The sequence below is a fragment of the Calonectris borealis genome, chromosome 2, assembly GCF_964195595.1.
Source record: "Calonectris borealis chromosome 2, bCalBor7.hap1.2, whole genome shotgun sequence".
NCBI classification, from domain to species: Eukaryota; Metazoa; Chordata; class Aves; order Procellariiformes; family Procellariidae; genus Calonectris; species Calonectris borealis.
The window spans coordinates 36,436,850-36,462,640 of NC_134313.1; the positions used below are offsets into that span (position 1 = coordinate 36,436,850).

The 25,791-nt window shown below is 39.5% G+C and overlaps 1 protein-coding gene across 11 annotated transcripts in view; it reads left to right on the forward strand.

The window, feature by feature from the left end:
• Nucleotides 1-25,791, forward strand: part of STAU2 (staufen double-stranded RNA binding protein 2) — a 175,771-nt gene that overhangs the window by 114,708 nt on the left and 35,272 nt on the right. Inside the window, exon 14 of one of the 11 annotated variants that reach the window (XM_075141646.1) lies at nt 13,758-13,965. The exons of the other annotated variants lie outside the window; for them this stretch is intronic. Coding sequence (XP_074997747.1) covers nt 13,758-13,838 — 81 coding nt within the window. The 3' untranslated portion in view covers nt 13,839-13,965. Of the gene's footprint in view, nt 1-13,757; nt 13,966-25,791 lie in introns of those variants that run through there. 11 annotated transcript variants of the gene reach the window in all.

Genomic DNA, 25,791 nt, shown 5'->3' on the forward strand with positions numbered 1-25,791 from the left:
GCAAACCTGAGTTTGTCCTTAATGGTAATGAATCCTGGTATTATTTTTTACCTTGCTGTGGGACTGGAGACAACCTTTCTCAGGACTTAGGATGGACTTTAGGCATACAGTGTGAAGCTGAGGAATGAATTGAATGTGGGTGATGTAAAGAAACAGAAAGGAAGTCCAGGTAATCGTTCTATTTGTGTCACTAAGAAAATTCAAGGTATGAGGGGTGGGAGACAGGAAAAGGAAAAATTCAAAGATAGGAGGCTACATAAACAAAAATAGGTGGGGTGGAGCAGAAAACTAAGAAAGTGCAGGGAAGTGGGGCAGCAAATGTCTAAAGGCCATGGAAGTGGAATAAAGAGAGTAAGGTAGAGCTAAGTGGAAGAGGGGGCTCAAAAACCCCACCAAAATGAATAAAGGCATCTTCTCTACTGCTTAGTCTGAAAGTCTTAGAGTTCTGCCTGCTTAGCTTCTCAAAGTATTGAACACTGAATTGCTTGTTACCAACAGAAATAAATATCTTTCAGCTTTAGTGAACCGGGTTATATGAAGAGCTCTTTGAATTCTTGAGCACAGACGTACCGAGAACTTTTAGTTAGAAGATGTGATGCTATTGGAGGAAGGAATTAGAGATTTCTGTTTCCCCTAAAGACTTGCAGTCAATGCCATCGAGTTGTTAAGAGATGTACTTGACTTAACAGAAATTATTGGACTCACTATAATGGTAGGCTAGGATAAATTTGGTGGCCTGTGTCATACAAGACAGCCTGTGACATAGTTTCAATCTAAGAAGTGACACTTCTACTTCTGCTGTGTCTTGACAAGCCAGTGTCAAACTCAGCTTCCATGTTTGCACGTATATTTTGGAAACTTGCAATGTTACCATCTTTAGTGGCTTTGTAATAATTGCTGTTTTTCTGAATCTTCAGCTCTAAATGACTGCAGAGCTCTGCTTCAGGGGTATCATACCGTTGTGGTTGTCATAGCTGTGAAAAAAACCCTGGAAAAAACATCTTGGGTGCATTCTTAAGGCTTGCTGAACAGCAGGCAAATTGAAAGTATGAACATTCATTTTTAAATAAAATTATTTTAAAGTCAGTGCTGGTGATAGGAAGAACATATTGGGCCCATTTTGAGATTTTTGAATGTTTGCCATGGAGTACTCTGCCTGTACAACTGAATTTTTAACCCCCAGTAACTTGATATTCATTGAGGGGTGACCAGTTCCCTACTTAAATTTCAGAAGACAGATCAAAGGACCAGTGCATTTTCTTAAAGTCTCATTACTTTAATACTTTCTGATGATTTTGGAGGTTTTAACTTATGCGTGTTTTTTGGAGCTAGCAATACTGCCCATTTGTTTATTACTGTTTACTTCACCCAATAGTCCCAATGAGATGTGCTGTTAAAGTGATGGCAATTTATCTTTTACATTTATATTTTAGTCCATGCTTTCTTAATCCCATCCATTATATTTGTGTTGTATATTAGACCATGTTTTTAGAACTCTTTTACACTTCACATAAAATAGAATACTTTTATTTTCTAGGACAGATAGCAATTGTGTAACGTTATATATAATCTACCACTATTACCACTTTTATTTTCAAGTACAAAAATAGCTGGAGAGAGAATAAGCAGGGGCAGAAATTGTAGAAGTGGAAGAGCTACTGATGAGATAGACTTGATAAGAGAGTCCAGCAGAGAGAACTCTGTAAGAAAAACAAAAGCCCAAAAAACTGGTGCAGACAGTGAGTATGCAGAGGATGAGAATTGGTCCAATGCTGTAACCAAAAAAGATTAAGGGGATTGGGTTTTTTGTTAAGATACCTTTCCACATCAGAAAAAAATATTATTTATTGGACACTACAATAATTTCTGCTTAAAATTAATTTTGTTCTAAGGTGTAATGAGTATTTTCTAGATGTTCAGATTTACTTCACCGTGAGTGTTTGTGTCCTGGACATAGCCAAAAAAAGAGAAAATGTTGGGATTTTCTTTAAAAAATACATGTTATTCGTTTTTTTGGCTGGTGTTATGTGCTTCACTTGTCAGCTCATTTCTGCTTGATTTACTGTAAATGCAGTTCTCATTTCTTTGGGGTTGCTTCTTCACCATCCCTGGAGGTATTTAAAAGACATGTAGATGAGGCCCTTAGGGACATGGTTTAGTGGGCATGGTGTGTTGGGTTGACGGTTGGACACGATGATCTTAGAGGTCTTTTCCAACCTGTATGATTCTGTGATTCTATGATTCTATTCAATGAAACGAGAAAACTTTAGTTTGACTGAGTAAAAATCTTCTAGCAGTTTTCCCAAAGCTTGGTGATTCCTTCACAGCCCCTTCAGCATCAGGACTCCTACCTGATCTTGTAAAAACATCTCACGCAACTAAGTCGTCTTCTCCTGCCGGTGTGATCTGGCTGGCTGCTGCCTTCTCCTTGACGGCTCCGTAACCTTCAGAGTGGGTCAGGCATGGCCACAGCTGCGTGCCTGGTGCTCCAAAAGAGACAGTTCACATGGGACAGAAATACAAACTGCTTTTGATATATAGCACCGCGCTTCACTCTTCTCTTGTTGTGTGGGGAAAGTTGCACCTCTTAGTTGACGTAGCAGTCAGGAGTCAATCCATCAGGTTTTACTTAGGCTCAGTAGGTTGTTGTCTGCTATTTGGTACTTTTTCCTTGTCTGCCGTGCTCCCCACGACTGTGTGTGGAAGCGTTGGTACATTCTCTCCGTATTCTTCATCTTCTGTTTCGCATTATCTCAGTCTGGATGTACATGACAGAACATTTGCTTTTCCCTGGCAGCTGCTGAAGTTTTCCTTGATGAGCCCGAGATCAAACGTTTGTATTTGTTCAGGATGTGTAATCTTTCATTTTCAAAAAGTGAGTTACTAATTAGCTGCCGAATGGGAACAGAATGTAAACCAAGGCACAGCTATCTCCCTGCCAGACCCCTTCAGTGCTGTCATTCAGGGCTTCCCGAGTAGCTTCCCAATGTGACTGCCTCTTGCTGAAGATGCAGAATAGGATTTTTCAGTGCTCTGTGTATGCATGTTTGTTTGCACTGTAATGTCAGCAGGGTATGAAATGCTACTGTTGCAGTCTCTGGGTATTTTACATGCTTGGCATGTAAATGATGACAAAGACAGACCATGTATGTTTCGGGGACTGTTTCCTCTGTTGGAAAAAAAAATTGTGAAATATCCTGGTGACATCTATAGGTGAGGGTTCACAAGAGTAGTGAGGTTCACAGAATCACAGAATGGCTGAGGCTGGAAGGGACCTCTGGAGGTCATCTGGTCCAACCCCCCTGCTCAAGCAGGGCCACCTAGAGCAGGTCTGCCCAGGCCTGTGTCCAGGCAGCCTTTGAATATCTTCAAGGTCGAAGACACTTCCTTGGTTGTTCCTTCCCATTGACTTCATCTCCAATCCTGGCTGCTTCCTAAACCACTGAGCTGGCAGAAACTAACTCAAATTTTTAGCCAGCGAAGTGAGTTGAACTGGCCCACTGGGGCTTAGATGAGTACCAGAGCTGAAACAAGGGAGATATCAGGACTGCCCAGCCAAGAGAAGAGGAGGGGCAGCCATCCCTTCCACAGCTTGTAGAAATGTTTGTCTTGTTTAGTACCCTTAAACCTGTTCACTGTGCAGTAGCATGATCTGGCATAAAGAAGAGAACAGGAAAGCACGCAGAAGGAGGGAGGAGGAGCAGGATCATAGCAGCCCTGACCTAGAGGAGTTTAGCTGCTTTGGAACTGCACCCTTAGCAGTTGCTTGCATTAAAATACTTTAGTGCAGTGTAGCATGTGGAAGTGAAAAGAAAGGCATTAACAACATGCAATGAGCCAACCTTGCGTGGACCACAGGCCTGCTGTTCGCTATCCTTAGTCTGCAATCTGTTTCTGGTTTGGTTTGGTTTGCTGTTACTTTAGGCTCAGCTGGCCAATGGTGAAATGTAAAAATCTTGAATTTTCTTGCTGCTGTGGCTGTTGGGGAAGGGAAGAAGCTTAAAAGGGAAAGGTATTGGAGAAGTTTGGAAAAGCTAAAAGTGTCAGTTAGTTTTCTGCCTTGTCACACTGCAGCAGGAGATTCAGCCTACTTGCAGTATCAAGAAAACTAACAGCTTTTTCCCCGGCAGGAGAAAACAGAGGGAAGATAACAGAGGTAGGTTCCTTTCCTACTCAACAGTTAAAAATGGATAGACATACACCTACTAGACAAAAGTTGGTGACAGAGAAGGAGGTAAAAATGAAGTGGGAGGAGACCCCCCCTAGTAGCTTGGCTTGCAGTTGGGATTGACAAGGATCTGGGTTTTTCACCTTGACCTCTGACGGGCAGCATTTTCATTTTAATAGCTATGTTCATTTTAATTTCTAGGACCAGTAAAGCCTTTCAAACCTTATGAATTAAAACTAATGCTCAGTCAAAACCCAGTTGCCTATTTTGTAGGCACCTCCATTTTAGGCAAAGAAAGGCATTAGCAAAATGTACACTCAACTTTGTTGCCCACCCTGTACTTGCCGGAGTTATTCTGTGGCATTTTCCACACACTGATCAAAGTAATGCTATGTCTGTTTGTTGATACGTGTTTAATCACTTGTCATTCAATGAAGTTGCTTAACACGCTAATTATATAATTGCCATTTCAAAATACATTTCCTTAACCATTCTACAAGACAAAATAATGACTTCCACATGTTGCATCTGAAGAACTGTGCTTTTGCCAAAATTGTGTTTGCCACCTAATTTTTCCACTTCTTTTGAAATAATATCGTATGGCTGGCATTATGCATTCACCTAGTACGAATGAAGTTTCGTAGTTTTTTGTTTGCATAATCATCATAAACCCCTGGATCTACGTAGTGCAAGTAGAAACTCAATTTGACATCCTACACCCCTTCATTTGAAGGATTCATTTCAATAAGCCAGGATCTCATAATTAATGTTCCGACCATAGACTTAAAGGGAAGTGAAGGAGGTCGGGTTTTATAAGTAATTACAGGGGAATAGCCAAGCTTAGGTACTGTGAAATACAGTGGGATAACAAAACTGAGCGCTCCTCTCTGTCATCACATTAGTTTCATCAAATTGGTTAATTTTCCTTTGACTATCTGCTCAGAGTTTAAACAACTTCTCCTTCTTCTTTTTGAGATAAGTCTACACAACATAACCAGCCCTGGTGGTGGGCTAGTCTAAGCACTGCCGTAAACTTGGACTGTCTTGCAGCACCACGGTCCCACAGCAAACTCCTGTCATCTGTTGGGTGTACATAACTTACGCACTCATCTGTATGTAGTTTGGCCCATGTTTTTAGTGCTGAAGCACTTTTCTCAGTTTGTTGTAGGCAAACGCATGTCTGTTCTGGGCAGAGGTAGGATTACCAGAGAAATAAAGGAATGGTTTTGTCAAGTAATGGGAAAAGTATAAAAGTAGTCATGCATGCATGCTCAGTGCAGGCTGTAGCAAGTTCCTGCCCAATTTAAAGTTCAGTTCTAAAGTTACTCTCTTAGCCATGCTACCTGTAACACAGATCGGTACATTAAAGGTCTGGATCTCTGCTGAGCATGAGGAAGTTGTGGAGCTATGTTTAGGAGCACTAAGATTAAGCTTGGTTCCTAGACATCCATGGTGCAACAACATCCTGCTTTCTTCCTTGGACTTTTTTTTAAATACCTCATCAAGAAAGAGCTGAAGACTTACCTTAGCTTGATCACTAATAGTTTACCTGAGAAAATAATTTCACTTTCCTTTTTTACTTGATTGCCATTGATGCCCTGATGGAAAGTGTCAGACATCTCCAGGGAAAAAGGTGGTTATATTCTTTCCTATAACTCATTTAACATAGCATCCGAGTCCCTCTCTTGTCTTCCAAACGCATTTCACATACAGGCTTTTGTAGTCACACTGCGTTTCTTGGATCATCGAGTCAACACATCCCACTGTTTGAGACAGGAAGGAGTCACCCACAAACCTTCTCTTCAAAGCATCAAATGTGCAATATCCTCACTTGATACAGGAGTTCCTGCATCCCCAGAAGCTCCGTATGTACTTGTGTCCTCCACTTCGTAGGCCTTGCAGACCGTCTGTGTTCCAATACTAATGCTTCATTCCAGCAAGATCCTTCACATATGCTAAATGTAAGACTGCTTCCAAGTAATTCACTCTCTCAAGGATCCAGGACTTGAGATAATAAACACTAAATTGGAGGTATCAAGCAAAACCAAAACAGTGAACTCTTAAGTTAAACTTTAAATTTTCTATGTATTTCTTCATATTCATTCTTTCTCTTTCCCATCATTAGAGAGACTGTGAGACCTAGTTTTCCACAGATCCTTACGGCTGTACAAATAATTGATTTTACAGTCCAAAATCTCCTCTCTCATCCTTCATCCCCTCAAAAAAACAGTTCAAATTGGTCCAAAATAAAGAAAAAAATGCTTCTGGCCAAAAAAAATAATTCATTTTGTACTTGGGCATTTTTAGTGAAACTAGAAAAATGGCTGAAATTCACAAAACTGGTGGGAAAGACGATGAATTATTTTACCTACAAGTTCAGCGGTTCACGCACTCATGCAAGATGTAGAAGATGTAAATTTTACTCTGTGCCTGTCCCCGCAGGAGCATGGATCCTCTGTAGGAACTCTCCTCATCCTACGGAGCAGCACAGCTGGGCAGCCACAGGAAGACAAAGTGATAACCACAGAGTAGTCCTCTTTGACTCACTGTTTAAATAGTGTGCTCAGTAGAGCTGCGCGAGCAGAAGAGTTTGGGGGAATTCTTGTTTTGTAATACCCCGCAAGATGGCAGTTAGGGCGCTGTTCTGAAGGGTGAAAAGAAGGATTCAGATCCTCCTGGAAGTCAAAGAGGATTTTCCACAGTCCAGTATCGACCATCAAGTGATTCTTCCTCTTTGGTTTTCACTACAAATGGCCAAAGCTAAGCAAACTATAACAGATCACTTCAAAGTTTCTACAGTTACTTACAGTTGAAATTGCAGAATACCTGTCCCAAGTCTGGGAGCAGATTTAGCCAATACAAAGCTGCTTTTTCCAATGTCCATATATTTTTCAGGAAGAATATGCTTACCTTGCTCTACAGCCGACCCCATCCCTGCCAGCGGTACGTATCCAGCTGGTGGCGGCATTGTTCAAACCTCCCGGCCATGTGCTCCTCGGGCTTGGAAGCTGCCACATGGCCCCAGGCAGGGACTGCTAGGTCAGGCTACAAAGGCAATTTGAGGTGGTAAGGCATGTTCAGCTGGAGTCACTGTGTTCCCCAGCAGTGCCCGGAAAGTCGTCTTCTTCCTCCCTTGTGTAATTCCTCTAAGCCCAACCTGCAGAGAAAATGAAAGCTTCCCTTCTTCAGCATTCAGCTCTCCACTTGTCTGTAAAAAACCTTTACATTTGCTTCAGGATTTTTAAAACTTGGTTACATGGCATGCATTCATAAAGGACACCTTGCCATACATTTATACCTCTACTGTTGCTGAATCTCTTATACTGGCAGCTTGATAAAGTAAGACAAGTGCTGAAGGCTGGATTCCCTGTGTGCCGATAGCAGTGGGGCTCTGAGCAGTTCCAATCCCTGTACACATCATGCCACAACTATTTACGTAAAAAGCACATCTTTTTCTGATACTGACTACAAGACTCATCCTAGTAACTTAAAGATTTTAGCTGGTTTGTGAGATCGTAAAAAAGCCTGTTTAGCCATTACTTCAAAACATCAGGCTGCTCAACAACTCGGTCCTATTTCAGACTCCTCCCTAAATATTTTGTAATTTAACATTGTTTTGAATAATTGGGGTAATTTTTTCTGGCACAGCATGCTGTATGAAATTATGAATTGAGGAGATTTCTGTGTTGTCGTATTTGATTCAATACCCCATTGTCATTTATGAGAAGTGGTATAATAACACACTGTCAGTCATTAAGGGTTCAGCTGGACGTACATGAAGCTTTGTTCATGTGAGGGGGGCTTCCCAGGGTGCCTCAGTTCAGCAGCGCAGATAATACTGCAGGACCTGGGGCTTGATTTTGGAGTGTGCCAGAAAACAGGTTCATTCTTTCAAATTAAATAAAAAATAAACAGAGATCAGTGTGTAGAACTTTTTTTGTCATCATGTATCTGTCCATGCTTGTGAGGAAAATAATAGAAAAGAAAAAAATTGGGAAGGAATATCAGGTATAATTTTCTAACCTGCGAAATAGTTAAGCAAGAAGATATGGGTTTGAGAGGGAGTTAAAGAAATTAAAAGGAGGCATCAAACATTGGCTTGACCCAAAAATGCTTAAAGCCCCATTTGCCCTTACAGATCAAAAATATTAGCACAGAAGTCGTCTGACATGCTGGCAAATACACAATTTAGACAGTTGCAAAATTTGCAAAAATGTTAAAGTTTTTGGCCCTCACTTAAATAAACTGGATCTTGTGAAGTTTTTTGGAACTCTCCTGATAAGTAACATTTAAAACTCTTTTGATCAAATACTCTTTCTCAGGCAATTACATGTTCTTAATTTAGAGGCCAGTTCAAAAGATTGCTTGTTACCTTCATTTAGCAAAGGTTCAACTGCTGCAGTTTTCTGATCCTTTTAAAAAAGGAGAGTTTACACAATAAAAGTTCTTTTTTTATTCTCAAATTAATTATTTTGAAATATCTCACAGATTACATCAGTTTCTTACTTGCATTCATGTTGCAAGATGGCGACTATTGTATATTGCTAGTGATGCATTAAATGAGTTGTTTACATTATAAAATCTAAACATATTAGAATCTTTTGTGTTTGTCTTCAAAGATTCCTATTCTAATAAAGCTTTCTGAAACAAGTAAGGTTGTCTTTTTTGTTTAGTTAATGCATCAGTGGAGAACCTAAAGATTTGTAGCCTCTAGCCATCCCTGTCTGTGTTTAGTAGAGTGTAAGGAAATTGTGTTTGGGACAATATATATTTTCATTTAAAAGGGAAAGTTATACTTTTAAATGAATCATTTTGCATTTAGAAGAGGTAACACCTGAGACAAATGTAGATGGAAAGAGTCGAAATTCATCCTCTTTTCTCAAAGACTCTGTTTTGTTGTGACTTTCAATCTGAGTAAAAGAAGCATGTATAGTGTACTGAAAAATAAAAATTTTGGCTGCACTGTTCCTATTTCTGATGGCTTTGTGTCTCTCTTCAGGTCAAAGTGTTTCTGAGGGTTAAGTGATACAAGCCCAACATTCAGTAAAGAACAGTATTTGGGTTTTTAAAGAAACTTTGCAATTTGGACTCTCAGTTTTGCTCTTTAACAAATGTTTTAACAGAGATGTAATGAAATGTGAAAAATAAAAGCAAAAGCTGACAGCTTTAATATGGCTGGAGCTGCTCTGTGAAAGTAACTTTAACTGTTGAATGAAGTTCATGAATACGTTTTTAGCAGCAAAGGAGCTTCTTGAAGAGTCAGCTGAGCAGTGTGGCAATGAATGTCCACACTGCAGTACGTCTTAGTTCTTCGGCTGGAGGAATGACTGCTTTAATACACTTTTTAGGTCATACTGCATCTGCCTTATAAATCTGTGGTTTAATATGTTTAGACATACATTTTCCTATCTTAACAGTATTGGCAAGTTGTGAGAAAACAGCAGGATTTTATTTACCTGTCAAAACCCAAAATAACTTGCATTAAGCCAATGACCAAATAAAATTGTCACAGTTACATTTTATATCAATGAATGTCACTGAAAGGAAGAGTAGCAAGCTAAGTGTTAACTTCAGAAGCAGATTATTTTCTGTGTACAAGGTATGTCTTTTAGGATAACAAGCCAAGAGCACTTCATATCTAAATAGCCTCTAGAACATACAGCAATGTAACAAGTGCTGAATTATAGTAAGACTTGGGAAGTGTGACAAAATAAGCAGTGGAATGAAGGGAACAGTACTGAAACCAGTTGGAAAAACAGGAAGTATAGAATTTGATGAAATTATGAAATATCTTAAGGAACATCGTGTTTCTGATCGTGACTAAACAGTGAGAAAAGCAATAAGGAGTAAACTGGCTATTTTCAATAAACCTTCAACTTCAGACAAAAAAGTTAAGTGATTAAAAAGTACTGAAGACTGTTTTGTTTAAATAAATAAGTGTAGCATTTTAAAGTGTAAGATTAAAAAAAAGGAATATATTATTTGCTTGAAAGACATTTTTAATGAAAGAAAGCCTGAGAAGGTATGAAACAGTTTGGTGTAACAGCCTGCCAGAAGTTGTTTCAAAGGTTATCACTTGCTGAGATATTTAGGCAAGATGTGTTCCATCAGCAGCCTAAGGACAGTGCCGCGAGTAACAGGATAGTAGCACTCATGATATCTGAACACTTTTAGTAAAGTTAAAGGTTAATCATGAAGCTTCAAAAATAATATGGACTGGCATCTGAAGTCTAAGGTACAAATTAAAGCCTTGAGAGAAAAATTAAAGGCTACATTTCAAATATACCCTTCGATTCTGGACTTTTGATTTGAGATATCTTAAACTACAGTGTTCAGAAACAAAGAGCACCAACAGCTTTTAAATGGATGCATGCTTTATCTTTTGCAGAAGCTTTACTCATTCAGTTTGTAATGATACCAGATGAGTATTCACAGCACTAGTTCATTAAGAAATTCTGTCCAAAAGTCCTGATCCTGTAAACATTTTCATACTGATGTAGGTCTGCATATGAGTCATCCCATTAGATTACCTGATGATCGGTCTGTGCAGATGTACAGACAGTCAGAAATGCAAGTTCAACTGATGTGAATGGAGGTTGATCTGAGGTGAAATACCAAACATAGCTACGTTGCTTGGGTTTGGTATCCCATCTTTGTTTTGGCTGGGATCTTGTCTAAGTGCATGAGAGTAAAACATGGCATCTCTGAACACAGTCATACTAAGAACTGATGTTCCTACAGTTAGTTTTTAATGTCCAAACTGCATGAAAGCTGCAGCTTCCAGCCATATCACAATTTTTACAGTACAATGAATAATTTGTAATTTGAACTCCCTTTTGCTCTTTCTATTTTCTTTTACAAGTCATAGTAGCTGGTACTTGCATGCCCATTGCCTCCTGCTGGCCAAAAGTGGCTGAAGGGGAAAATTTTGTTTATAGTTTTAGAAGAAGAGGTGGACGGAAGTATAGAAAAGTAAGGGCTCATTGTTGGATTCACAGGAATCCATGGCCCTTGTCCTAAGAACAGATACGTGTGCTGGGTTGTATCTTGAAGAGCCACAGTGTCTCATAGGTCTCCCTTTGGGTAATGCCCCTTATTTCTCTTCTAGACCTCTCTTCTAAAACCTTGTTCCAGATCATAAATCATTTCACAATTGAAAGAGCAGCAGCCCAGAGTATCAAAGACTGGTATTTGACTGATGGTTTGAGCAGGAGTGCAATTTTGACAGGGATGGTCTTTATTAGATGGAACGGGACTCTAGGGCGTATGTTATGTACTTCTGCATTCCCGATCACGTTCTCCATTTCAAGTAGAAATTAGAAGGTAAGCAACCCAAGTTGTCAGCTAAGAGTGGTATAACCAGGTGACATGCTTTGGTTTCTATTATACAAAGAAGTCAGAAAAGTCCTTTCAGGTCTTGAAATGGACAGTGTGAATACGCTGGTGTAGTGCATTGGCGCTGGAAACTTGCTAAAGAGTTTCAGAGTTTGCAGCTGAACTTTCCATTACGTTCCTTGTCTGGCAGAAGAAAGAAAAGGCTCAATATCACTCTTATCCTGCTGTAGTCTAAGAGAAGTTGTGTATCTTACTTCTTGTCTGATCTTTCTCTACATTTTACAAGATCTTGTTTTTGTCTTTGTCGTTACTTTTGAGATGTCTCCCTGCAAATCTTTCTCATTGTAGGTACTGCAGGTCCACTGTTAGGTTACCCACACCTTCTCTCATAAGCAGAATAACTTAAGCTTCTTTAGTCTTGAAATAGAGGGAAGATTTTACATACTCACCTTATTCTTCTAATTCTTTTTCAGAACCGTCTAATCTGTCAATATACCTTTTAAACTTTGGAGCTTAGAGCTAAGCATGGTCAAGTTCTAGAATATCAATGCTATCTCTACGGGTAATAACACTTTCCTGTTTCTTGATACCGTTCTGACTATGTGTCTAAGGGTTTGCTGTTGTAGCCTTTGCATTACTTTTGCTGGTGTAGTTTGTTCCATTTTTTAATTTTGTCCTTTTTTCTGGAATATATGAGCGGCATCTGAATGAGGTGGAACTTGCATCGTTGCAAAGTTCCATTTTTACAATTATTACATGTCAACATTAGGGTTTTGCTCCAAAATAGCTGCTTTTTTATCAATTGCTCTTTGCTGGGGAGAAAGCAGAGAATGCAGCAAGAATGCATTATCTGTGTTGAAAGTAGGTCTTTACATATAGAAAACAAGATTCAATTTCCCCTAAATTTCATTATTTCATGAGTTGCATTCCTTGAGTACTGGGAGTAAAGTTCAAAATGTTAATATGTTGGTATGATTAGGATGTTTTTGATGAATGTGGTCTGTATGAGACTGGGCTCCTGTTCATAAGCAATCAATCAGTGCCCGGTGAGTTTCGTAAGTAAATGTCATTAAAGGTTGCATTTGCTGAGGATGTATTTGTGTTCTCTAAATAATCATCTGACATATTCTCTGCGTAATATCCTTACATAGTGTCAAAAATTACAGAGAGAATAAATCTTAAAAAATGCAAATCTTCTGTCTACAAATGCACAGGAAGCAGCGTACCTCTGAGCAGTCCTGTTGAAACCAATTGATTAATCCAGTCTTATGTCAAAATACTTATACAATGTTGAATAAAATAAAATTAAGGCTATGAGTAGGAACAAAATTCTTACAAATTACCTCAGAGCAAAAAAAATATACTGACATGCTGTCTGTACAACATAGGAAGTAATGTATATATTTATGTTCATTCTTATAGAAATTACAAAAACTTGTATGTCAAATTACAAAGCACTTATGCGAGTAGTTAAAATTAATTCACAGGGATTACTTGTACGTAAAGTCACTCAGTTACATAGCATTTTCAAGATCTGGCCCAGACTATATGCATCTATCAACATATTTAAAACAACTTGTCACTATGGTTTATCCTGTATAAATTAATAATCTGTGTATATATCAGATATACAATCAAATTATATTTCACATTTGAAATATATTTAAAATATTTTCTTTTGATATAAATTTCTTCAGTACAATGTTTTTTCTGCTGAAATCTGAGATGATCTCTTTAATTGTGTAGTGTTGTGTTTCAGTAATTCAAGTCACGGTGCAGGTGGTACATGCAGTTTACTGATGTTAGAGATAGTATTTAAACAACTCCATGCTCAGAGGTAGTATATCAAAAGTTTTTAAATTGAGGGTGACAGGAACTGGTGCTGCACTTTCATGTTATCCAACAATGTGGAAGAATTTTGACATACAGCTGGAATGATCAAACTGCACTAGTTTTACTGTCTAACTTAATTTGACATGAATTTCAAAGGTATTTGGAAATTATTAAATTGTATGCTACATTTGGAGAGTTTACCTTCCTTAGGAAACTTTTTTGTAAAGTCTGATACAAGGGGGTTTATGATCTCAAAACATTGCATAAAGCTGATATATTTTTTGGTACATCTCCTTTCATGTTGAATTTGCGAGTCATGCAGAAGCTGTGGTTTCTATAGGAGCTGTTACTATAAAAGTGAAGCATGCTGCTACCAACCTACCCACATTATTTTACAAACATACTTCTTCCACTGATACAGGAAGAGACTGGCCTGAAAATACAAAAGATTACTTCAGATCATCAGTATTTCATGTACATATATGTTGGAAAACAAAGGTAACAACAGGAAGCCCAGAGCAGTTTTGGGATACAAAGTTGGTTCTAATTCACATCATAAATGATATCATTTGTGCAAGCTTAGTAAGTGTTGTAGAATATTTACTCATTTGTTGCTTTTTGACAGAAAAGCCAAGAAAAATTTCTCTAAATCTTTCTGTTGTGTTGCTTAATACTGATGTGGCTCAAAGAGCATAGCTCTAACATAGAGATAAACACTTTTTAATAGAGTAAAAACTGTATGTAATTTTAAATTTTCTGTGAATACTTGTATTTCTTCAGGATTCTGACAGCTGTGACCCGTAGGACTTAATATACTTTTGTAATTACATGTACGTATGAGTCATATAAAAGAAATGAGGATTTCAAAACTTAACAAAATTAATTTAATTACAAAAAATTTATTTACAGTAAGATCGTTTATGTCAGTGATGCCTTTTTCTATCCGAGTACCAAGCGATTACTGCATAGTGATTCACAAAGGGTACCTCAATATAATAGCATTTTATAATTATCTGACAAAACAGTGGATGATCGTTTCACGTTTGCAGTGCTTATCTGCAGCAATAACAAAGGATTAAATGCTTCCTCGCTCCTGTGTTACAGTTCTCATACTTCCCCTGCTAGCTCACATAGGCGAGAGAGACATGTTTAGACCAAGTATAAAGTTCAGTAGAGACTGTAGGAGGGAGCTGGTTATTAAGAAATCGATATATGTCTCATATAAGCAAAACCAGTGTCCTGTGCGATAGCGATTTCTGTTAAACAGAAGCCTATGGGGGGAAGGATTATGGCGTGTGATTGAGACACCTGTTGAGAAAATAGGCAACTATTGACAAGTCTGATTCATGACTGAGTGACTGCTCTGCTAGTCTTCACATGATCCCCACCGAGAGCGAGCCTCGACCGCCTGCTAAACAAGGGCTGTTTGAAGTTTCTTTTTAACATTTCCAAGACGTTAATTCAGCAGGACATCTCCACTGGGGTTCTCGATGTCACCAAATCAGCAGCTGTTGAAATCCATTCACTTCAGCATGAAATGTTTGCATAAGTTTTTTTCTTTTTTTCTTTTATTTGTGACAACAGCAAAGTAAATAAAACCCTAAAAATCCTGCACTACTCAACTCGTGTATGTGTGAGAACAGCTTCTGGTCACAATTGTAGCTGCTAAGGCAAAATGTTTATTTGTAGAGAACAATGACAATCCGAGTCGTTTATTATGACACAAAAAATACTGATTTTAATAGACATTTCTGTGACATTTTTCCAGTGTAAACATTTAGTTAACTTTCGTGCCAGCTGTCGAACTTGTGTGAAAAGTGTTTTGAAATGGAATTGTCTTTGTTTTTCAATTCCAAAAAAATCTTAAAAGTCTGAAAGCAAATGTTTCCTATTTTTTCCAGTTAGTAAATGAAATGCTGTTTCTCGGGTAGGAAAACATTTCTATCTGACTCACATTTCCCTGAGAAAACAGCTTGTATCACAGAATTAGTTTAGTTTGAAGGGGAAACAGAACAAGGCAAGACATGTAAACATATTACAAAGCTTACTTTGATATTTAAATGCTTTTTTTTCTTTTCCTGGCCATCTGAAAAAAGGTGTGGTGGATGCAGTCAATTGTAAATAGAAACTCTGTATTTTCAGTCAGCTTCATTGTTAAACCCGAGAACTGCTGACCACATATGAAGACTGCCGGTTTGAGCCATCCCTCCTCTGTTTATTAAATCTGTTAAGACTTAAGTGTATTTTTACAAGTTCATTAATGTATTCCATTCTCTCTGATGTATTTTTTCCCACTATTATCAGATTTCATTATATGGGAGGAATTATCAGATCAACCCATTATACAGCCGAGCAGCGTTAAGTCTGATTGGAATTTGGGCTTCCCTCCGTTTACAGGGGGAATATTGTGTAAATCAGACTCTCGGGTTTCAGTGGGAGGCACAGGACTGCACAGCATCCATTTGTCAAGTTGATTGCGCCTCAGCGAGGTTGCATTAGCTTGTCTTTGAACAGAAGTGAAATCCTATGCGAAGCTCCCCTTTCTGTCATTTACACTAACATCCATCCTCTTAAACCAAGGCCTCAGAGAAAAAACAAAGTGATGGCACAATATAATCAGTCACTCAGGTTGTCTGTCATCTGTTTTCTTAAGGAAATGACTTTTAAGTTAGTGGAGCAGAAAATTGAAGAAAATTAGCAGAAGGTTGTTGTAGAAGCAGGAGGAATTTTTAAAAATTACAGATGTACGCAGAGAAGCTCAATTGCATACAGCAAGTAGAAATGCAGTTGACTGTGTTTTTTAGTTTAGTGCTAATATAATGCCAGCATACCCAATATGTAATAATTTAACTTTTAATGGAACTTTATTCATAAACTTCAATTGGGCTGTAAACGCACAATAAAAAGCTGGTATGCACATTTTCAGCTTTTATATCAGTGACTGTGTTTTATGATGCTGAATACTCAAGTAATTTGCACTCTTTTCCATGTGTCAGGAAAGCTGCCTACGTATCTCAGAAATGTTAAGCTGGAAAGGCCACTGTAAACAGCTCTGTGAGCAGGCTTGTAAGTTTTTTTGAAAATCAGAGAACTGAATTTTTATTCTGATGCAAATGGCAGCAGTAAGTAACATTACTTGTTTTAAACTGATGTACAATTAAACTCATGGCAGTACTGTTGCAACAGTTGCTACAGGGTTAATGGTGTAAATGAAGAGAAGGTAAAGATGTACATTTTGCACAAGGTAAAAAGCATGACATTTTAATATACTTCTTTTTCTCCCATCTTCCTAAACTCTTCTTTTATCCACTCTGGAAGTAAGTTTATAATTAGAGATACTTTGGTTTAACTTCAATCAGTAAGAGAATCAGTTTTGTCTTGTGTATCTTAAGGGAACATTTTTCAGTGTGGTATTTTTTTAAAGGAGGGTTGTGCATGGCTATTTTAAATCAGAGCAAAATAGCACATTCCTAGTTTAAAATAAAAACTGTGAGCTCTTGCAACAAACTGGTGTGAATTTTGAATTTATTTAGTTATTTTGGTATAGATATGCCTTCTAAGGTCTTTTCAGTCATGCAGTAAGTGATGTGACTAGCATCTGTCAAATGTGCTTCCTTCTTTCTTTCTTTTCTCCCTTCTTCATTCTGCCCAAGGGAAAATTGCAAGTGGTCTTTATTTGTTTATCTGATGCAGATATAGTAGTCTAAATCTTACAGCTCAGTAATCGAAATATTACTGATCTTGGGTGGGAAACCTCTTTTCTTATATTCCTTTTTCCTTGTATTCCTTTTTCACCATTTTTTTCTGCTAGAAATAGAGGCACAAAACCTCACAAAACAAGTAAGGTTATTAAATTGCTGCATCTTAACATGCCTTGGAAACTTTGGATGGAATGTGGTATGACAATACAAAATTCTGATATTGATTTATAGCAATGTACTAGCACATTGTCATTTGGAAAGAGAACGGAAATGTAGAAAGAAGGTTACTGTTTTAAATACTGTGCAAAGCATATTTTTATAATTTTCATGCACAACTGTAGCTTGCAGCTAGTTTAATTTTTCAGTCAGTAAGTATTAGATTTTTCATGCGTCCCTTGAAGAAAACTTAAATTGGCTTCACAGTCTTGAAAACACTTAAATTTGAATAGCTTTACTCAGTACAGACATTATATACACTAAAATCAGTCAGATACGTAAGGGTCTGCAGGATCAGAGCATAAGTGGATCCATGTTTTTCCTCAAAAATAAATCTTAAAAGATTTCAGAAGGAAAGTATTTTTAAGCACAGCATGTAAATTTATATAAAAAGTTACAGATTATAGAAATATCAAGTACACTGCTCATGCAACTCACGTTTCATTAAGATATATATTACTTGAGGTTGTGATATGAAGATGATGGCTACATTTTACACTTCTTTTCCCTTTTATAACCTGATGTTAACATCTAGGAATTTGGGAACTTGAGAGCCCTAGTAGATCAATCTTGATTAGTTTGTTTTTCTTTGTAAAGATTTTGATAGCCTGGTAATGCTTTTGTTTGAAAGAGTATTCTTTACTTCCTCTTGTGGGGGATGAAATATTGTTGCACCCAGCTCTTCCTCTGAAATAGTGAAAAACAATTTAGGTAACTGAATCTTTGATGAGGAGACCTTAGATTGAAAAGTCTGGCATTTAATTGCCCTTTTACTCATAATTCTTCTACATTTAACCTCAAAGGTGATTTAAAAAGTTACATCTTAATTGCATAGCCTCATTCAAGCATTAGTACTTTGCCTTGCAGCAATTTATTACAACTTTATTTCCCTGAACCATCAATGAAGATGATGCTGAATTTTATATTAGCCAAATGTCCTTTTGAGATTAATGTGGTAATATAGATTTTATGCACGCTTTTTCCGCTTTAATATTTGTGTTACAGATTGGGGTTATAGGTATAGCACAACTGCTTAAGTAGTTTAGAGAATGCTGCGTGTATTGCCTCAAGAACTGATGCAGGAGATTTATTTGAAAATGTGCATCTGCAAGAGGAAATAATAGCAGGGCATTCTCTGATGTGCTTCTCTCTAGCTCTTTTTACAGCTTACTCACACAGGGTTTTCCCCTTTGAAGATAATAGTTGGACTCCCGTTGTGAGGAAAGCACTGTGATCAGATGGGCTAGGAGATGGGGATGTGGGCACAAGGGTGCTTTGCCACAAATGCCACCATTAACGTTGGGCAAGTCACTCTTTAAATTGTACTTCTCTTTCATAGCGGTCTTTTGGAGATTCCAACCTTCTTAAAATTTTTAAGGGTTCCAGCTACTAAGACTATGAAATACCAAAAACCCCTTGTGTCGGTGTAGGATCAAGGTAGAGTTCATCACAAGCATGTTTCCTGTTATGTTCTCTAATTCATTTGCATAGATATTTAAATATGTCGAGTAGAAGGTGTTGAGACTTTATGCTCATAACGTCATAATTTAAAAACTTAAAAATTCACTGCTTTTCCAGATAGTGATGCTCAGATTAGAACTAGCAGCTACTGGCATCTACTTTACAAGCATTTCTGCTTGCACAAGGCTCAGGGAGATTTCGATGGACGAGGCCAGTTTGATGAATACTTCAAGCCAGGTGTGCTGACACCAATGCCAAAAGCGCCATCCTGCCTTCCCCCACTCTTGGCTTCTCATTCCTGACCCTCTACCAACGCTTTCCTTTGAGCTATTGCAGCTGTTTATCCTGCAAGCAGTGCGGGAGACGAGCCTGGGGGAGGACAGGACTGCTTCCTTCACTCACACCGCTGGCACAACCAGCAGAAGTGTTGGTTTGGCTGCAGGCTCTGGAGCCAGCTGAGTGGGGTACGTAGGCAAACCAGAAGGGTCTCCACAGCATTCCAAAAATGCAAACTTTTGGCATGCGTCTTTGGGTGATATACTGTGGAACTTGGTGAATGTTACATCCTTCCTTTGAGGAACAGGTAAGCTCATGCTAGCAGCAGTTCAAACAATAGCAGCCTCCACCCTAATCTCAGGCACATTTCACCTCCTGAAACAAAAGGATATGTGGGGACACTCAGGCATTTGAACTAGGTGGAAGAAGGGTATGACTGGATATTAAATGAATCTCTGTGGAAATTGGGTATGTCTGAAAGAGAAGGACAAATGGAAAAGAAAGAAAAACAGATAAAGCAGGAGAAAAAGCATAGCTCAAAGGAGGAAAAGAAAGTGAAAAAAAGAATTTGATAAGCACTATGACAGTCCCACAAAGGTCTCAGTGCTGGCTGAAAAGGCTTCAAGAAGGGATGGCAGAGATATTTTGTTGTGGTGTATCTATCTCCTGCATTCAAGGAACCAAGAGTGTTGTTGGGGGTGGGTGACTTCGGAGGTGATTTTTTAACTAGATATGCCTAAATGATGCTTGACTTCATAATTTTCTCCTCCTAATAGAAACAGCCCTCAGGGCCTCAAACTTTGGCTAATCATTTAGGTCAAAAGGGTAATAATAATGTAGAAGACCATGAATTAGAAGTGTACCCTGGGGAAAGCTTGACCCAATGCAGAAGTAGAAAATAACCATACAAAACTCTGTAATGGGATCCTCTGAAGTGAATGGGAAAATGAGGGCTCATACAAATATGTTCACCATCTAATATGAAACATAACTCCAGAAGTATGTATTTTTATTCCCTGTTACAAGAGTGAAACCACAGTGGAGTTACTGTAACACTGAGGCTGAACTAATCCCATCACAGGATCAGATCTTGGTAATAAATAGTTCCAGGTGCGATCCAAGGACTAGGAATGTTTAGATTTGTTTAAACTGAAAGGTGTGGAGTTTTTTCAATCTTTCCACTGACAAGGGAGGGTTGTATGAGGTGTGTTGCATAGCACTTTTCACTGGTGTATCTCAGATACTTTGCCAAGAAAGTTGATATCATTCTTCTTATGTTACAGATAAGGAAATGGGGCACGAGTATGCTCAGCATCTTGGCAAAAGTCAGCAAACCTGGTGACAAACCTGGAAGTATAAACCCTGGTACAGTGCTCTACTTAGTGGGCTCTGCTGCTTTCCCTTATACCAGAGCATCCTTTCAATTTGCCACTTCCTTTATCATGAAACTTTGGATTTGTGATGGGACAAGTTTGGAAAAGAGCTGCTCTTTTCAATATGCCCATCTTGTGAGTGGCATTGGACAGGAATGGAATGATCATGTATTTAAAGGTTGTGCCATATTGCACATACATAAAGGACCGTACCAAGGTTGCGTAGGCAATCTCATAGCCAATGCCCCTATGTTTTTCAGTCTTCAGTTTTACAGTTTTATGGACTATGTCTAATCAAGCACTTGAAGCTCTATGAAATAGGCTATACTTGTGTGTTAGGTTGCTAGCCCCAGTTCTGAGTTCCTTTCCATAGGCTGTGACTGTCTTGGCAGCAGATACAGTTAGTTATCTCAGACACATAATTTGGATAAATTTGTAGCTGAAAAAGGAGCTGCCCAGAGCTGGCTCCAACGACACACCAAGTAGTTATATCTGTTTCTGTACTATAGTCCCTGTTCACAATTTATACAATGGTATCAGAGCGACAGGTAGGTGGTGACTTCCAGTCATAACCCAGAATTTTCCATGTGTGCATCCCACTGACAGGCAGGAACAAAGCAGTTTGTGGCCTGGAGCGTTTGCCTTTTCTGCTTGATCCATGTGTCCAGAGAGAACAGAATGGAAAGAGAGAGCATGGCAAAAGAGGAGTGCGGAGAAAACTGCTCCTCTGCACCTACACTGGCACTTAGGGGAAGAAAGCGAGCGGGTGCTGGATATCTGTGCAAAGAAAATAATCACCAGTAGGCACCAACTATAGAGCCTCAGAATATAATAGAATCATAGAATGGTTTGAGTTGGAAGGGGCCTTAAAGCTCATCTAGTTCCAACTCCCCTGCCATGGGCAGGGACACCTTCTGCTAGACCAGGTTGCTCAAAGCCCCATCCAACCTGGCCTTGAACACTTCCAGGGATGGGGCATCCACAACTTCTCTGAGCAACCTGTTCCAGTGCCTCACCACCCTCATAGTGAAGAATTTCTTCCTTATATCTAATCTAAATCTACCCTCTTTCAGTTTAAAGCCATTACCTCTTGTCCTCTCATTACAGGCCCTTGCAAAAAGTCCCTCTTCAACTTTCTTGGAGGCCCCCTTCAGGTACTGGAAGGCTGCTATAAGGTCTCCCCAGAGCCTTCTCTTCTCCAGGCTGAACAACCCCAACTCTCTCAGCCTGTCTTCATAGGAGAGGTGCTTCAGCCCTGATCATCTTCGTGGACCTCCTCTGGATTCACTCCAACAGATCTATGTCCTTCTTATGTTGGACATCCAGAGCTGGATGCAGTACTCCAGGTGGGGTCTCACCAGAGCAGAGTAGAGGGGCAGAATCACCTCCCTCGACCTGCTGGCCACGCTTCTTTTGGTGCAGCCCAGGATACAGTTGGCCTTCTGGGCTGCAAGTGCACATTGTCGGCTCATGTCCAGCTTTTCATCCACCAGTACCCCCAAGTCCTTCTCCTCAGGGCTGTTCTCAATCCAGCCTGTATTTGTGCTTGAGATTGCCCTGACCTATGTGCAGGACCTTGCACTTGGGCTTGTTGTACTTCATGAGGTTCACACAGGCCCACCTCTCAAGCCTGTCAAGGTCCCTCTGGATGGCCAACTTCTCTCCAGCATGTTGACCGCACCTCACAGCTTGGTGTCATCAGCAAACTTGCTGAGGGTGCACTCAATCCCACTGTCCGTGTCACCGACAAAGATGCTAAACAGCGCCTGTCCCAATACCGACCCCTGAGGAGCGCCATTCATCACTGGTCTCCACTTGGACATCGAGCCGTTGATCACAACCCTTTGAGTGCAACTATCCAGCTAATTCCTTATCCACCGAGTGGTCCATCCATCAAATCCATCATGTCTCTCCAATTTAGAGACAAGGATGTCGTGCGGGACAGTGTCAAATGCTTTGCACGAGCCCAGGTAGATGACGTCAGTTCTTTTCCCTTATCCATCAATGCTGTAACCCCATCATAGAAGGCCACCAAATTTGTCAGGCATGATTTGCCCTTAGTGAAGCCATGTTGGCTGTCACCAAGCACCTCCTTATTTTCCATGTGCCTTAACATAGTTTCTAGCAGGATCTGCTCCATGATCTTCCCGGGCACAGAGGTGAGACTGACTGGCCTGTAGTTCCTCGGGTCTTCCTTTTTTCCCTTTTTCAAAATGGGGGTTATATTTCCCCTTTTCCAATCAGTGGGAACTTCACCAGACTGCCATGACTTCTCAAATATAATGGATAGTGGCTTAGCAACTTCATCCGCCAGTTCCCTCAGGACCTGCGGATGGATCTCATCAGGTCCCATGGACTTGTGCATCTTCAGGTTCCTTAGATGGTCTTGAACCTGATCTTCTCCTACAGTGGGCAGTTCTTCATTCTCCCAGTCCCTGCCTTTGCCTTCCGTGATTTGGGCAGTGTTGCTTGAGCACTTGCTGGTGAAGACCGAGGCAAAAAAGTCGTTGAGCACCTCAGCTTTCTCCATATCCCGGTTAACCAGCTCTCCCGTTTCATTCTGGAGAGGGCCCACATTTTCCCTAGTCTTCCTTTTATCACTGATGTACCTATAGAAGCTTTTCTTGTTGCCCTTGACATCCCTGGCCAGATTTAATTCTGTCAGGGCTTTAGCTTTCCTAACCTGATCCCTGGCCGCTTTCTCTGGACAATTTCTCTGTATTCCTCACAGGCTACCTGTCCTTGCTTCCACCCTCTTCCACCCTCAAAAAGGCTTCCTTTTTGTGTTTGAGTTTGTCCAGGAGCTCCTTGTTCATCCATGCAGGCCTCCTGGCGTTTTTGCCTGACTTCCTCTTTGTTGGGCTGCATCGCTCCTGAGCTTGGGGGAGGTGATCTTTGAATATTAATCAACTTTCTTGGGTCCCTCTTCCCTCCAGGGCTTTATCCCATGGTACTCTACTAAGCAGATCCCTGAAGAGGCCAAAGTCTGCTCTCCTGCAGTCCAGGCTAGCGAGCTTGCTGTGCGCCCTTCTCGGTGCCCTGAGGATCTTGAACTCCACCATTTCATGGTCACTGCAGCCAAGGCTGCCCTTGAGCTTCTCATTCCCCATCAGCCCCTCCTTGTTGGTGAGAACAAGGTCCAGCATAGCACCTCTCCTCATTGGCTCCTCTATTGCTTGGAGAAGGAAGTTATCATCAATGCATTCCAGGAACCTCCCAGATTGCTTATGCCCTTGCTGTATCCAACAGATATTGGGGTGGTTGAAGTCCCCCATGAGGACCAGGGCTTGTGAACGTGAGGCTGCTCCTATCTGTCTATAGAGGGCCTCATCCGCTCCTTTAGTCTGTGCTGCTGAGCAGAGGCTCTGAGCCAGGGACAAAGTGTTCTGGGACACATCCTCTGTAATACTTCTGGATTTCTTGAATAATTCATGAAGCTTTTGGACCCTTTTTCCCCAAACACACACAAAGCCGATTGTGCCGTAGAAGAGAGTTTGAGAAACTTCGTAAGGAAAGCCACTTACTTCTTCAGCCTTTATATAGGCATTTTAAAGCAGTTTTTATTATTCCCTATTTTCAGGAGATGACGAAGCTGACCACTTAGTTTTTGCAGAGTTCATACGCTGTAGTGATTTACTTTTTATCTCTTTATTCGGGTTTTATTGCCTTATTTACATTGTAATAGCAGTAGTGATGTTTTGCATATAGTCACATTGCCTTTGTTTGGGAACAATACCAAGAAAACTGAGTGCTTTATGATTTAATTATTTGTGTTCTTTGCAAGAATAATAAAAGGATCATGCCAAAATCTTATCAGAGCATGAAAATTTAGCATGCCAAGAGTGAAGCTATTTAAGTGGCATACCAATGATGTATTGGCTGACAAGATTCAGTTTTAGAAACTCTCTCTTCGATGTTTCACTACTGGTAGATAGAAGTGCAAAAAGTGTAGTTATCAAAAAGCATTAGTAGGAAGAGAGAATAGATTTTTCAAGTGACTTGTGATTGTAGGTGCTTCGGTTTAAAAAAAAGTCATCAGAAAAACTGATTTTTCAGAACTGAGCAAGTATTTTCTGAAAAGTCAAGCCATGGGCAGGTGTTTGAAAGTCAACTAGCACTGACACAGCTACTCTTGCAAATCCTTTTCTAAATCTTCACCATAAAGTTTCTGGAGTCTAGTTACTCATCTGGAACACCTCTTTAATCTGTAAGTAGTAGCTTGTTTTGGAAGTATTGCAGCTGAATAGGAAAAACTGGTGATAGTTGTTCTGAATAATTAAACAATCTATGACAATTGTAAAATGGCTGTAGTCCATATATGCTTTATGAAATAGATCCTTTATTTACCATTAGATCTTCTTAAGCCACAAACATCTACCTGGTTATTTTTTCCTAAGTGTTTTCTCTATAAAATTGATTAATCCACTCCCAAACAACAGATTTAACTGTCTCCAGTAAAACACAATTTTGCATGGTGCATATACCTTGACCTACAAAGTTAATCCACATCTTTTCTTGAAGAATTTTTGTATACTTATAAACACTGGTCTGTTGCAGGAGGGACTTAAAAGGATTTATCTGTAGATGCTTGAAGGAACTGTCATTTAATAAAGTAGTATTCAGATCTGCAGATCATATTTAACATTTGAAATATATCAGTAGCACTAAGTCAGTTTGGGTGTCTCAGCAACTAACTGGTCCCAGAAAGAGTATCGGCGGTATCCTGCAAAGTGCTGATCTTCAACATTTTTAGTGCTTTGCAGAATTGATTACTCAGTCCCAAGGCAATTGTCCATATCATGCAAGTGCTGCATACTATTATCGTCAGAAGCCTCTGTTTGAGAGTAATCCAAGAACGAATGCCAGTATTTTGTTTCCAAGTTATTTTTGTAAGATTTTTGGCCCAAATGCATAGCTAATTTTCATAAGGCTCTTTGAAAGTCTCTCTTTAGAAAAGGATGTATTTTTTCTATGTGCATAGTTCATTTTTAAACCAAATCTAGCTAAAAATTGCCACATAAGCTGTTTTTTCAACAGAGGGACAATAGGCATATTTTTGTCTACCCACAGAAGGAATACCTTTATGTTTTAAATATATGTATTGGAGTAGTCGTATAGAATAAGCAACATAAAGGTGTCATATTGAATTCATTAAGATTTCTCTCTCATATGTAATTCCAAGTATCTAGATCCTTATAATTTTATTGGCAGAAGGAGCAAGTACATGGTTTGACATATCAGCTGGGCTATGAATATCTAAACATTAATATGCTTCCAAGCTCATGTTTTGGTTTGGTTTTCTGCCTTACAAGTGACTGCAGTATTGGTTAAGAAGTCCCCAGTGATGATGCCATCTCCAGACCATATTTAGCAGACAGATTTTGCCTGTCCTGTTATCGCCCCTCCAAAGTGGGGAGATGGCGTGTCC